Source organism: Caretta caretta, chromosome 2 (assembly GCF_965140235.1).
Source record: "Caretta caretta isolate rCarCar2 chromosome 2, rCarCar1.hap1, whole genome shotgun sequence".
Taxonomy (NCBI): Eukaryota; Metazoa; Chordata; order Testudines; family Cheloniidae; genus Caretta; species Caretta caretta.
The window spans coordinates 100505279-100520548 of NC_134207.1; the positions used below are offsets into that span (position 1 = coordinate 100505279).

At 39.1% G+C, this 15270-nt stretch overlaps 2 protein-coding genes across 2 annotated transcripts in view; one reads left to right on the forward strand and one right to left on the reverse strand.

Moving 5' to 3' along the window:
• Window positions 1-1000: 1000 nt before the first annotated feature.
• TIMM21 (translocase of inner mitochondrial membrane 21) lies at window positions 1001-9297 on the forward strand. Its single transcript, XM_048840114.2, has 6 exons — window positions 1001-1602; window positions 4495-4557; window positions 4662-4759; window positions 6161-6234; window positions 8587-8692; window positions 8792-9297. The coding sequence occupies exons 1-6, from the start codon at window positions 1308-1310 to the stop codon at window positions 8882-8884; spliced, it is 729 nt and encodes a 242-aa protein (XP_048696071.2). The 5' UTR covers window positions 1001-1307; the 3' UTR covers window positions 8885-9297.
• A 1649-nt stretch (window positions 9298-10946) lies between these two features.
• Window positions 10947-15270, reverse strand: part of LOC125632253 (lysine--tRNA ligase) — a 35828-nt gene continuing 31504 nt past the window's right edge. Inside the window, exons 13-14 of the mRNA XM_048840111.2 lie at window positions 15098-15241; window positions 10947-13539 (exon numbers count right to left, since the gene is read on the reverse strand). Coding sequence (XP_048696068.1) covers window positions 13471-13539; window positions 15098-15241 — 213 coding nt within the window. The 3' untranslated portion in view covers window positions 10947-13470. The remainder of the gene's footprint in view (window positions 13540-15097; window positions 15242-15270) is intronic.

Consider the following 15270-nt stretch of genomic DNA (forward strand, 5'->3'; position numbering starts at 1 on the left):
CGTTTGGACATAAAGGATTGCAACTCTGTTTATCGAACGGGATAGCATAGATTCTTAAAGATGTTTTAAAGTAAAATTCTGTTATTGTTTTTATTATCATCATTATAGCGTCCATGCTAGAGGCAGCAGAGACTAAAGTTGTGACTGAATTCCAGCTGTCATTATGACTCCTGCTTTTTCATTGCTCAGAACTTCTTTAAACAAATTCCTGTTGAGTGTGAATTTTCCTAGAAAGTTTGAGTAAAATCTTTACAGCTGTTTTTGAGTGGTGGCTTTCTACAGTTATTTACTGACTGAGTTTAATTAATAAATATGTACATGATTGTGTATGAGTTTTATGTACATGCTGACCACAAAGGAATTATTCAAATGAGGAAAAACAATGAATAGAATTTGAATCATAGGGGCAGAGTTACATCTATGCTGACCCAGTTGCTGGATCGGGGCCTTTTAAAATAGATTTTGCATCCACCAGTTTCCATAAAGAAACGACAACCTTAGATCCTGCAAAGACAATGAGACTAAAGGTGTACTTAAATCTTTGTGGGATTGAGGCCTTAATGTGATTAATTTTATGCACCCTGGAAAAGGAAGAAATACTTCCAAATTTGTATTTTTACCACTTTATTTGAAAAAAACCTGAACAGTTTGCATTATTGCAAGGTCATAATGTTTTTCTAAGGAGAAGATCATTGGAAATATTAAAAAAAAAATCAAAAGAGAAGAAACACTACCAAAACACGCTATTTTTCATTCACAAGCCCTTATAGTTAAAGGAGGTAATAAAAAGTCCAGCCTCCCCTACCACTTCGTTATGTGCTATTTGTACCCGAACCAGCGGATTGAAAGTACAATAGTTTTGTGTCACATGTAATTTGATTTCAACAGCGGGGGGTGGCGCTTTGCATTGTGGTAGTTGTAGTCATTTTTCTTTGAAGCCACTATTAACCGTGGACGTGAAGAGAATTTCTGTGAACTACAATTCCCAGGGCCTCGTGGTATTTTTTTTTTCCAGAGAACTTTGCAAACGCAATGGCGAGGAAGTTGCAAATGTCAGCGAGCAAAGGGTAATGTAGGTTTCTCAATTAAAGTAAATCAACAAGGTAAAAGTAAAACTCAAAGTGAGAGATTGCTCTAATTCTGTTTCATCATAAGGGCTGCACTTTCCGTGCACACACTATGCATGTGTGGCGTAGGTGCAGACTACAGTAGGCTAGATCTATGCAGCAATCAAGGGACGCTTTAGTTCAACTAATCTGCATAGATCTTAGTTGTTGGTAACATATTAAGACTTGTTTTGCCTCATCATGTTTTCTGCTTCGTTTATGCGAGTTATTCAATGCAGCGAGAAGTTACAAGGCTCTCCAGGAAAGTGGTTGCTTGCACCCCATGGGAAGGTGTTTTTAAGGACTTCGCGGTGTTTTAGGTGGGGGCAGGAAGTTGCTCACAGAGAATCTGTGTTGCGCCCTCGTATATTTTTCCAAGGTGCTAAACAAAATATCTGGACCCAGGAGGGGTCCCTGAGAGCTGGGAATAAAAGTAAACAAGTATCGGTGCAAAGAAGTCAAAAAGGAGGAGCACCCGTGTCGGCTGCTCAGAAAGGTAAGTGGGCCTATGTCCAGTATTAGTTAGTCGCAGCTTGCATTGTTTTTAGAGATTGTTCCTGCAGGAACTAGCTGCACCCTTACAATTGAGATTTTAGGCAACCAGAATTGAGGAATTAAAAACTCTGGTTCCCACAGCTGCAACTCATTCTCTGGTGTACACACTGCATTGTTTTGCATGACTACTTCATACGGCGTTAACTTTTTACTTGTATGTGTATATTACCCACACACAGGGTAAAATTTCCCTTGGATTCCCCCTTACAGCTCTTCTTGACTTTATTGGGAGTGGTATCTGTGCATATGAGGGAAGAATCTGATGCATCAGGTGTTTGAGGGTGTGGGGAGGACTCTGAATACATGTCTACATTAGAGAAAAAATAAAGTCCATGAGTTGCTAATTCAAGTTCAACTTTAATGATGTTGTTAGCAATAGGGATTTTGTTTTTTTGGAAAACTTTCCTGTGTATGTTTGACAGACAGGACAGTACTGCTCCACTTGTGCAAATTTCGGCTTGTATTTTGCATTCCATCACACACTTTCTAATGCATACTAAACAGCTAAGTGGCTGGCCTCTTATATTTAGACTAATTGGAGTAAGCCTAATATATTTTGTAGGATCCTCTTAAGTAACATACAGTGCCTCTCCATCTATCTCCCCAGTTATGGCTGGACCCCCCCGCTTGCATAAGTTTACCACTACATTCCCATTCCCTTGCCTTTTGCCTGCCTGCAGTCAGCTTTTTGTTCCACCCCAGCCCTGCTGTCCCCACATCCCCATGGAACAGGAAGCCAGGAGGTGAAGTAAAAGTACATTTTCCAAGCAGAGTGTTCACATTCTGCTTCTACAAAGTGCCACCCAAGTCAGGTGGGATCATAGATGGGGAAAACAGGGAAGATACCTGGTTCAGAGACCCTGGAAAAAAATTGCAGTAACACATAGGTTGAAGGCTGATACAAATTCAAATAGACTGTTAATTAACTCTTCTAAAATCATTTTCTTCTTCCAATGCACACATGAAATTTTCTTATTGACATAACAAAATATTTTTTCTTTTAGTTTGGGTGGGAAGAAAAAGGGCTTTGTAGCTAATAATTTCCACATCTATATATTAGATTCATCAATCCCTATTTAATATGGAAACTGTAAATCACTTTTGTGGATTTCTTCCACATGGCCATAATGATGGTCTTAGGTTGAACATCATCATCCATCAGTTCAAATGGAAAAAAACTGAATGGAATGTAGAGGTGGCTCAAACTCTTCTCACTGAATTGGAATTTGTTGTCTATAAGTGCCCGCATAAATTCTATGTCCTGAAGATTAAGAATGGCTGGGTTTAGTGACCTAAGAGACGGTTTCCAAACAGTGGTCCATTTGCTGGTTGCCAGCAGAGTTGGCTGATCACATGGTACTACCTCCTACTTTACAACTGGTACATCTTAAAAATAGTGAATGCTTTCCTAATAGTGCATTTCCATGTACATAATTAATATACTGTAGTTGCCATCAACGTTGTCATTTGATCACCAATGGAAGGGGAGGCAGTCCATGTTGTTCCAAATGGGAAGGAAGATGGCCATAAGAGGCTTTGATGTGGTCCATGTTTGGAGATCCCAAGTTTGAGGTGTCTCAACTAGGTATTAATCCCCAGGAACTGCCTTGGGCATTCATAATTCTTTGCTTAAATCGTCAATAGAATAAATACAATGCTAAACCATGTGATCTTCTTTCTCTGAGGCCAAAGAGATTCCATTTTCATTGATGGACATAAGTGAGTATCAGAATGTAATGTCTTAAGATCTTGAATGATTTGAGCATCCGTCAAGCAGTTACAACATGTAGTTTTTATTACAGTAAGCCAATTTAGTTCCCTAAAGGCTCTAGCAGTTTTTTCTGTTTAGTTCCACTACTAGTGAAATAAAAATGAAATACTTTGCTTAGAGGTAGAGTAGGATGAGAGGGCTTTTCTTGGAATTATAGTAATTCAGTTATCTATTTCTAACATTATTATTATTTATTATGGTTGTAATTATGTAATGAACGATGACAGTTCCATCATATGATCCCTAGTTCCTCCCATTCATTCCTTTGAGCAAGAAGTGATTGTTACACAGCTTCAGAAAGTGAAGCGACTTTTTTCTTTGGACAAAACCTTCTCAGGAGATAAGGCAGCTGTGGAAAGTGGGAGGAAAAGAGGTTATTAAAGTTTCCTCACTAATTTGAACTTTGCTAAAAAGCACACCTTATAATCCACACAAATTGGTGATCTCTTCCCACTTCTCAAGCAAGCTTTTATAGCCGAGGTTGTAATGAGGTCTCATAATAAGACTTCTTACTCTTGTACACGATGAAATATTATAAATAAATTACAATTGACTAAATAAAGGATATGGTTTTGTGGCGTCTTTGCCATTTATAGTTCACATACTTGATAAGTCCTCATTCACAGTCTCTTTGTCAGTAGTGTTGACTCTTTCCCCCATACTTTTGTTAAAAAAAATTGCTATAAATGAATGTTAGATTGCAACTTGAATACTTTGCAGCTGAAAATGTATGACTAAAACTTCAAAGAAAATGGCTTTGTATGTCAACGTGAGAGCAATAGCACAGGTTGTTCTGGGTTTAAACTCATTGAAAGGTTTAAAAAAAAATTCTTCTGGAACTGACAAACTTTTCATGGTCTCTTTATTTTACTGCTGAGGCATAACAGAAGGAATGGACTAAAAGCTGACTTTTTCCCCCTTATCAGTATGAGACTTACTTACCAAAATGCTAATTGAATCTTAGACTGGCACAGAGAAGAGAAGAAAATTATTTATATGATACAATTATGCTAATCTTATTAACTGACATTGTAACTACTATATTTTTTCTCTCTATTACAGTGAAAGAAGCTGGAAGGGATTTCACCTACTTAATAGTGGTGCTCGTTGGGATTGGTGTTACAGGTTATATAAAAAGCCCATATGCCCTATAAATATTTTGTATTCATTATTGTTCATCAAATTAGTTTAGTTCTCATTTTATTTGCTTTTGTTTCCCTCTATTTCAGGTGGTTTGTTCTATGTGATTTTTAAAGAACTATTCTCTTCCTCCAGTCCCAGTAAGATCTATGGCGATGCCTTGGAGAAATGCAGATCTCACCCAGAGGTTGTTGTTCAAACCTAAATTACAGTTTCACAGTTGAACAAAAGGATTTCTTATTAATTGCTGTTTTCCATGCTCTTTGAATGGAAAATTTGAACCATTAAGCTCCAAAGAAAATTCCAGTTGACTCAGTCACAAACATAATTCAGTATAGTGGGGAATTGGGGCCCACAAAAGTACATCATGTAGTTTCTGACTGCTTTCTTCACCAAATGATATACTCTTATTATTTATACTGTGGTACTGCACAAGAGTCTCATTAAGATCAGAACACCATTGAGTTAGTTGCTGTATAGATATTCAGGAAGACATGCCCCCCTCACCCAAAAAACTTAGTGTAATTTGAAACAAAGGGATTTTAATAAATAGAAGGGAGGGAAGGATGAAGTTAACAGTAATAAGACCATGAAGTTGTGTAGGATAGCTAGATATAAATAAAAATCAACTCAAAGCTAGACCTTAAAAATCACATTTTCAGACAAAGCCATAAATGTGTGTAATAGCCTTCCAGACAAGATTACTAGGGTATCGGTGGGATTCATCTAGAAATAGCAAAAATATTAGAAAGATAAAAATAGAGATATATACTTTGGAACTAGGCTTATAAAAATGATAACCTCATTCCGGGGGCATACCACAAAATCATGCTTCCTCTCTGATCTGACTAAACTAAGTTTGAACACCTGGCTGATTTCTTGCTGTGCTTTGGAACTGGATTTATAGAAATGACAAAACCTTTTGTTTGTAGTTTTTAATAAAAGGAATCATTGCTATTTAGATTATTAGATTACTTTTAAAACTGAAACTTTGAAATACTCTGAGACAATGTCTCTGATGAGATGGGAGTGCATTTTTGCTTTTTCTTTCTTTGTATAGTGTAAACCTGGGAAGACTAAAGTAAATAGTATACATACAGTACAAGTAAAAGTTAGAATTCTGTCAGCTAAGATAGATGCCCATAATGCAGATCTTTATAGGATTTTAAGGATAATTGAATTATTGTTTCATGTTCTCTATGTATATAAATCTCCCCACTGTATTTTCCACTGAATGCATCCAATGAAGCGAGCTGTGGCTCACGAAAGCTTATGCTCAAATAAATTGGTTAGTCTCTAAGGTGCCACAAGTCCTCCTTTTCCTTTTGCAAATACAGACTGACACGGCTGCTACTCTGAAACTAGTTGATAAAGAAATCCATTGAAATATAGAAATACTATTTGATATGAATCTGCTGCTGTCTTCTAGTTTGTTTCCTAAATTCTTGGGTTGTCACAATCAATCGTATACGAGAAGCATTTGGTGAAACAAAAATGATTTCAGATGAAGAGGTGGGATGACACTGGAGTATGTGTTTGAATGTGACCCTTTAGACATGCTATACCTCATCTCTGTTCTTTTTCTTAGGTAATAGGTGTTTTTGGTGAACCCATTAAAGGTTATGGTGAGCCAACGCGACGAGGAAGACGACAGCTTGTCAGGTACTGTTTGCATTTGTTCTGTACAAACACCTATTTCTGCAAAGACGCTTTGGGTCAAGATTTACATCTAGACTAAATTAGCTGCATAGGATATAGTTGAGCTCTGTCATTTATAAAAAGAACTGAGCAACCTTTTTTGTAGGGCTACTTACATGGCACATAGCAAGTGTTTTCTAGGGTTAAAGAACATTTGAGAACAATTTTAGGTGGAAGATTTTTTCCAAGTTCATCTTTCTGAAGGCTCAGAATTTGAGTTATTAGGGTTACAAACACAGTCGCAATATTTTTCATCTTCTGTTTATAGTTGTGCTGATCATTTAACTCACAGAATTATTTGTATAAATTGTAAAGTATTATGGTGCGGTCTGTTTTGTTTAAAGAGTAGCTAGACCCTGTCCTGAACTGCCACCTAGAAGAGCATTTTATTTTTAAAGGAAGAGAGAAGGCTGGAAAAGGGTCTTTTTTTTTTTTTTTAAGTCAGTCAGTGACAGGTTTATTTTCCTTCTCCTAACTGTAAAGATGCACGAAGGTCCTCTGTTCCAATTGGTCTAATTCCTTCTCTTGTAAGACTGGCAGAAAACTAAAGAAACACCTTAGTGGTAGAATACTAAAATTAACATGCTGTGTAAAAGCTTTAATATGATTCAGCAGAATGTCTGTTTATGTCCAACACTGACCACTTTTCAGTCATATAGTTCTTCACATTTGACACTACACACGTACTATACAGTAATCATTTTGATCTCCGACAACACCTTTGAAATGGATGTAGTCCTCTGAAAGTGTGAGAATGTATTACATTCCCACTTCTCTCTTATTTGTCATATTCACTTGCACTAGCTCTTCTTAAATTAAATTATAAGCACTTTGGGGGCATGGACTTCTTATGACTTAGTACGGTGCCCAATGCGCTTAGATCTCAATCTTCATGCGGGCCTTTGGGCTTCAGTTTACCAAAACGGATTTAGTGTGAGGCAGATTGATGGGCCTGGGTAGAAAAACTGAACCCCAAAATTGAAGGGTTTTTTTGTTCTTTTTAAAGGAAAAGAATTCTTCTCCCACTTAAAGATTAATTTTTTTTTTTACCAGATTGTGTGTCAGAAATGCTGTTCACAGTTGAGCTGCTGAATACTAAAATGTAAAAGGGAAGTTTTAAGCATCTGTCCGTAAAAACAGGAACTGTCCTTCTCAGGCCATAGCTGACTGAAGAGGTAATTGGTTCCTAAGATTTCAGTTCCAACTTTTTGCTAGATGTGCATTTTTTTAAAAGTTATTTTTGAGTCAGGACTTTTGAGGAAGGTTGCAATAAAGTTTGTGGCCTGACCCATGATCTCATGAGTCTCAGAATACCTATGGGCCTGCTCACTGGGTATAGTTTTGGATCTCTGGCCTTTCTGAACCCAAAGTTACCAGAATGGGGAAGTCCTTCATTAGCATAAAGGAAATTAGCATCTCCCAATGGGATCTAATTAGTGACCTCAAGAGAAATAGCTCCAAGCAGGAGGAACTAGCTATATAGTGCCACCATGCCTGACAAAAAAGTCCTGGCTTATTCCACACTCCTGGTTGGCTGTTGAGTAGTAAGAGTTCAGCAAAATGAAACTTTTAAGATTTGACATCTACAAGCAAGTAATCTTTAATCGGCCACCAAGTCTATCAAAGTTAAACTTCAGAGCCAATAAAACCACTGGCTTTTGTGTTGTTGTTTGTTTTTCTTCTTCCCTATGTGCCGACTTCCTGAAGCTGAATAAAACTGGAGTCAACCACCATTATGCATAAGCATTAATTTGTTTTGTTTTCCAGTATTTAATAGTAGAGTAACGTATCTACCTCTGCAATTTTGCTCTTGATTTTAACTCCCAACGGACGATTTTATTGAGTGCACATCTGTGTGGCTAGAATCCACAGAATTGATCTGAAAATGGGACCGACACAGTAGTTGCTCAGATATCTAAAATGGTCCTATGTTAAACAACTTTTCTGCTTAAATGATCATGCCAGTGTCTCTTGAAAGCACTGGACTACATACTACATTCCTTCCCAACATAGCTAAGCAACTTTTCTAGATGAGAGTGTTTACTCAAATACAATTCATTAAAATATCAAGGCAGCCACATAGTTTTTAAAAAAGTGCAGTCCGGAACCTTTACCTTATATCTAACAAGTGAGAGTTAAGACCTTCTGTCCATACAATTACAATTTGGCATTGACATGTAGGTAAGATCACATATTGAGACAAAATTGCTGTGAGTACAGCTGTTTCACTTCACATAATCAAGCCTGCAATGTACATGGTTTCTCAAACTGCAATACACAGAATGTGTAACATGTTTTCTTGTTACTTTTTCTTAGTCACATTGAGTATGTAAAAGATGGATTGAAATACATGCGCTTGAAGTTCTACATCGAGGGCTCAGAACGTGGAAAGCAAGGGACAGTCCATGTGGAAGTGAAAGAGGTAAAATTGTCTCAATTAGTTACAGATAACCAGCATCACCTGATGCTTAAACTACTAAAGGGGGAAAAAATAACCCTTGCATGTTTTTTCTTATTACAGAATCCTGAAAGCAGAAGATATGAGTACCGTTACATATTTGTGGACATTGAGGCCTACCCTAGAAGAACTATTGTAATTGAAGATAATAGATAGTAATTTGGTTCTTTCACTGTGCCAGTTCTTGAATAGTGCTGAATGATGCACAGTCAGTGTACAAATGAATGCCGAGTGATGCACAATCTTACTCCCTTACTTACATCCATGGAATCTCATTGAAGGCAGTGGGGTTGCACAGGTGTAACTGGGGCCAGTAGAGAGTTGGTCACTATCAGTGTATTTATAATGGAAATATAATAGGATTTGAAGTGAACCAAATTTTAAAGTAGTGTCATCCTTTATGGCAAAAAGGCATGAGATAGGAAAGAATAGTTATGCAACTAATTTAATGCTGGATAGTATTTCTACTCAGAACCCCTACTATAGTCTTCCAACATTGCAGAATTATTTTTTTTGTTTATATTTCACAACAGCACTTCAATAAAAAATGACATACAAAATCTAGAAAACTACATGTTCATTGATGTGCAGCCTGTGTGTTCGATATTGAGATAAAATAAGATAACAATCCACAGAGACTTTATTGCAGATGCAGCTATGAATATGCATCACAGTATTGCATGGCCTGACAAGGTGAATTCAGATGAAAGGCAATAAAATTTGGTAGTTTCCAAATAGAATGAGGGAGGTACAAACTTCTGAGCTAGTCAGACATATAGGACCTGGTCCTGGCGCTAACCAAGCAGAGGGGAATTGATTGTAGTACTCAGTACTGTGGGGATTTTGGCCTGCAAAGCAGTCCCTACATAGCTATGGGGAGTAGTTGTATGGCAGAACTTCATATTGCAGCCACTGTCTATTAAATGGAAAACAATGCCAGTTTGGTACCAGGTATCTCCTTGATCGTCAGGTGCTTTAGAGACCAGGCCAAAATGACTAGTAACAAACCTTCAGAGCTGCAGATGTTCATGCTTCAGTTGTGGTGCCCTTAGATGTGAATCTCTTTTGCCTATTTGATGAGGCAAATATCTCTGTTCTTCAGCAGAGGCTTAAGGGACACTTTTTTTGTTTAAATGACCAAAAGAAGCCAAATTGATTCTTCCGCTCTTTGCTTCACTTCTGTACCATGCTCTGTGCCACAGGATGTGTTACAGGCTAAGGAAGAGGGTGTTTTTTTTAAATGGGAGCCTGTCTGTAATGAGGAGGCACAAACCTCATACTGGTGAGATGAGGGTTAAGGCGTTGCTCTGGCCAGAGGAAGTCACACCTCTTTGCCCCCGCTGGGCCTGATCCCAAATGAGGGAAGAGTTCAAAAGGGAGCAGCTGAGTCTAGGCTGACTGAACAGAAGAGCAGTTGGGTGCTGCAGCCTCCAGCAGAGAAGCCACTGGGGCTCCAAGCAGCCAGGCCCAGGCCTCACAGTCAAGTTTCTGCAAGCCTTTCAACAGTAGAGGCCAAGGGTGATGAGTTGCTGCAGATAAGGGAAGATGCTTTGGAGCATGACCTGAAAAGACAGTGAGGGGAACCCCCAGACCTGTGGCACAGATGGAGGAACAGAAATGGGTAGGAAGTGACCCAGGGAACAGGCATAAGGGCATCCACCCTTAGGCCATATAACTGGACCATTGTTTTGAAGGATCCTGGATTGGAACCTGGTGCAGCAGGATGTGCTCGCATTCCCCTACCCCCAAACATCGGCTTTCGCCCTTGGGCAACACCACCATTGGCTCTAGCCGCTAAGCCCGGCAGCCAAAACTCTTGCCATTGGATGACATTATCACTGGCTCTAGCAGCTAGGCAAAGTGGCCACAGACTCTCGCCAGCAGTCTGGAGTATTGCCACTGGGCAGTACTGCTGGCCTGAAACAATGCCCCCAACATTGTTTATATTAGTGGTTTGTGTAAAATTCATATTGAATTTTTTCATGGTTGATTTTACTTGTTGAAGGAGCATATATCATCCCAGAATTAAAAACACACTGAAGATTACTAAGAAAGTATAAATGTTATATCCACATCGTACTACAGAGTTCAGACCCAGTGCACAAAAGGGAATAAGGCAGTTTGTGCGTGTAAACAGTACCATGAGCTGACTAGGTTGATGGTCCCTTGGGAAAACATAGGGAAATAATTCCAATGAAACAACTTACTGCCCCAAACATACTCCATAAATGCCAGTTTATTGAACTCAAATGCAGGAAAACGTATCCATTTTGTCCAGCACAAAAATGTGTTACCAGAGCAGCATTTAAAAACTAGAACAGAAAACTAGGCTCTGAGGGATTCCATACTTGTACAAAGGAAGCCAAGAATGCATCCCCGGAGGTGCATCCCCTGCATATCTTTAAAGCTGTTACTTCATGGTTTTTTAAAGTCCAAAGTAGTTTAATGAGAAAAAAAGAATCAGAAATTATTAAGTGGTGTGCTATTTTCTTAAGATTTATTTTAACAAATTAGGGGTTGAGGTATAACCATTGATTTAATGTTTAGTTTTTTTCCCTACAGAAGCTGTATATATTCTTTTTGGCATGACTACAGATTGAAAGTCTCAAGTAAATAAAATAGAGAGAAAGTGATACTGAACAAATCTATTGACTGATGTGGCTATTTTTATGAAGTCTACAGCTAACAAAGGGAGGGTTTAATAGTCATGATATATAAACTCCACAGCAAAACAAAACCTCAGGCAGGCCTTCAAAAAAAATCTCCATGTTTGTATCTATTTATTGAAATATATACACTTGTCACAGTTTCAGGGTTAGATGTACCCCTGTCTCTCTCTGGGTCTCAGTGCACCCCAACAGGTGACAAGCCTCAAAATTTCTCCTCTCTCTCGCTATAGTTGTGTGATTCTCCACTTCTGGACCAGGACCTGTGTTACAGATCCCTGTTTACTAACCAGGATTAGTTCAGCAAACCCAGTTTAAACTCAGTTCCTGCAGTTCTGTGGTATGGGAGCTGTGACCAGTGGTACATACACAGTGACCATACAATCTGAACATGGGTTTTTAAATTGATTACCTACCTCAAGCTTACTATTCCTGTATTGGTAGCTAAATAAGACCAACTTCTTCAGAGTCCCTCTGTAAAGTGTCTTTGGTAGCCATTTCCCTGAAACTGACTCCCCGCCCCACTTCTCCTTCTAGAGAGTGACAAAGGGTGGGATTCAAAAAGGTATTTAGGTAATAACAAGTGGAAGTCAAGTAGCTAAATACCTTTGCAAATCCCAATTTTTTAGGGTCCTTCTAGTCCTTAAACTTAGGCATGAGAAGTCTCTTAACATAGAGCCAAGGCAGGTAGGTCTTCCCAGTTAATAGCCCGGTCCTTGTTCTCTTAACAATCCTGAAGTGGTTTACTGGGAGGTATCTTCTGTCTAGTCATAGCAAAAACAAGCAGGAAATGAAACTAATAGCCCCTTTTGACTTAACACTTGTCAGACAGAAAACATCCCTTACAGCAATTGCACAGCCATATAGGAAATACAGTATTCATGAATTAATACATAGCAACCCCATATCCATCACAACGATTATATATATTGTACATTGCTAATAAAAAATAATGGGCACAAATCATAGGTGTGCAGCTATTGATACAAATCTGATTAACACTAAAGCATTTTAGTCTTTACTTAGTTATATGAAATAGAGTTTGGTTATGTTGAAGAAAAGAGGCAGATTACAAGATTAGTAGTATCCACCAAGACTGAGCAAACCAAATTCACATCCGTGAACTTCAGTGGAATGACAGAGAATAAGTTGTTTGCAGGATTGTTGTAGCCATGTTGATCCCCCAATATTAGCGAGAGAAGGTAGTTGAAGTAATCTCCTTTGTTGGATTTATCCTTAGAAGTTGGACTCATTTCCTTTGTTCCTTAAAGGAAGCTCGTCAAGGCTAAGAACCCCACAATTCTATTTTACCTACAGCAGAAGCCATTAAACTGAACTTTTGCCAGCTGTTTCTACAGCTCTCCTATTCAAAGTACCAGGGGATAATTTTGGCAGCTGAGATTCCACCATGTGGTAACTTTAATGGTCGGTAAAAATATATGCTTGTCAATCTTGAAAGGGTCACTTTCAAGAATAAAGGCAATGGTCCAAATTCATCTCTCATGTCACTTCACTGAAAGCAATGCAGTCAGCATCTTTCACACCATCTCCCCAACTTTTGACATTCTGCTTTATTGCAGAACCTTCAAATCACTCTTACATTATCACGACAGCGATAAAAAGTAAACTATTAAGACATAATGTTCATGTACAAGGTTCAGAGTTGCATATAATGTTTCCCTGCTTGTGCCTATCTGTTCCATTCTTGTGAGCAGGCACAATATTGACATTTACAAGAGACCTGCTCTCCAAGGGTTTTATTGTCAGTACAAGTACAGAGCAGATATCCACAGCAAAGGAAAACCATTAGGCACATGCAGCTGGCATATCTAATATTAAGTCTGCTAACCTTGAGTCTGCATTCTACCTTGACAAAGGTTTGTCCCTATGCAGCACTTTCCCTTTACAAAATGTGTCATTATGTTGTCAGTCTAGTTCGTAAAATGCCATATTTTTGCAGTAGAGTCGCTGTATTAATGTATTTTTCTTTAACACATTGTCTCAACACTCTTGGAAATTTCCATGTGAAATTCTGATATTAGCTTAGTTCTTCGCCCTTTAGCTCTAAACTGCACTTCAGTTCTCTTGTTTCTCAGACTGAGGTTTGTTTTCAACAGGCTTCATTGCTGGGAATAGCAGCACTTCCTAAAGCAGAGTAGGGAGAAACACACACACCACAAGTCAGTGTTGCCAAACCCAAAACTTTGAAAAAATCATTAGGTTCCCAAAAAGTCATGAAACTGGATTAAAACAAAAAAAAGTTTGGTTCTTATTAGTCCTTCAATTTTTGAGCCTCTTCAGTGCACTTACGTTAGTTTTTCAAGCTTCTCTCTGCAACTATAAGGACTAGAATCTTGGGGGCGGTGGGGGGGGGGGGGGAGAAAGAGAGAGAAGAAAGGAAGAAAGCAGAGATTCTCACCTAAAAACACTTGTCTGCAAGAGCTGAGGTAAGTTAAACATCAGCTACCACAAGACTTGCAATAAGATTACAAGACTTGTCAACACTAATTATTTGCTTTAGATTCACTTCAGTTAATTTGATAAAAGCAAACTCTCAACCTTATTCTTATTCACAGTCAAGGCTCTTTTATCCTGTTCTAGTAGTAAAGGAGTCCTAAAGAGGGAGTAAATATTATTTACTTACAGATCAATGTAAGAGAGCCTTTGTGTAAGTGAGAATCAGGCCCTGGGTCTTCTGAAGGCCCTTTAAATTCTCTAAGCATCTCAGCACCATTGGCCGGAGAGGTAGAGTTAAGGCACATACATTAAGTTGTAGTTACACTGACAACTCCTGCTCTCCTAATTCATGGTCTGGACCAGCATTGGTATTTGCCTCCACGCCCAGTCACCTGCCCCCTAGTTAAGGATGAGTGCTATACATACAGTTGTCAAAAGAGGTACTTAAAAGGGTAATAGCGTTGTTGTGGCTTCCCAGTGAAGGGGCATACAAATTTGGCCCAGATGAGGGTACAGAGACAGGACCACACCTGGTTTCTTAGATACTGGGGGAGGGAGACACACTTCTAAAATATATGGATAAGTGCTCTTTGAATTTGACCTTAATGCTAGTCACCTATTGTAATTTACTGCAAGAAGCTGTAGGTGTCTAATACTGAAGTACGGAGCTTTACGTACTGTACTGCTTTTCAGGGAGCCGTAGAATACACAAAGAAAGAGATGGGGCAGGGGTTCCAAACTTGTTTTGATTCAATCCACCCCCAACATGATCAAGCTGTACTCTGTTACAACTGCCACATCTTACCTTTTTCCTGGGCAGTAATACTCAGAAGTTGGCGGGTGGCTGCCAGAGTGACATTGGGCTTCACAGCAGCCTGGCTGCTCTTTCCACCCCATCGCTCGTTAGGAAGGGGAAAGCGGAGGCGTATGCAAACATGCCCTAAGCAGCAGCACTTGCAGTAAGGATGCACATGCAACCCTGCACGCACGCACACACACACCCACCCCTAGCCCCCTCACGTTTCCTGGGCATAGGAGACATCTCACAGGTTGGGGAAAGTTGCAGTACAGGACATTTTATACCTATTCCGCATCCTCATTTCTGCCTGCTTTACAAACAGCAAAGAGCTGCAGGGAAGCAAAATAATATTTTGCCTTTTGTGGAAAAAAAATAGCAGAACAGTAACCATAGGCATAAAAACTACTGGTCTACCTTTTGCTGTTTTCTAATTACAGCCTAACCCACCTTAATGTTGTTGGAGTCTGTGAGGAACATGGCAAGACGGTCAATTCCTAGCCCCCAGCCAGCAGTAGGAGGAAGTCCATATTCCAATGCTGTGCAGAAGTTTTCATCAATACTCATGGCTTCTTCATCACCTGCTGCTTTAGCCTAAGGCCCCAAAACAGAATGAACATACA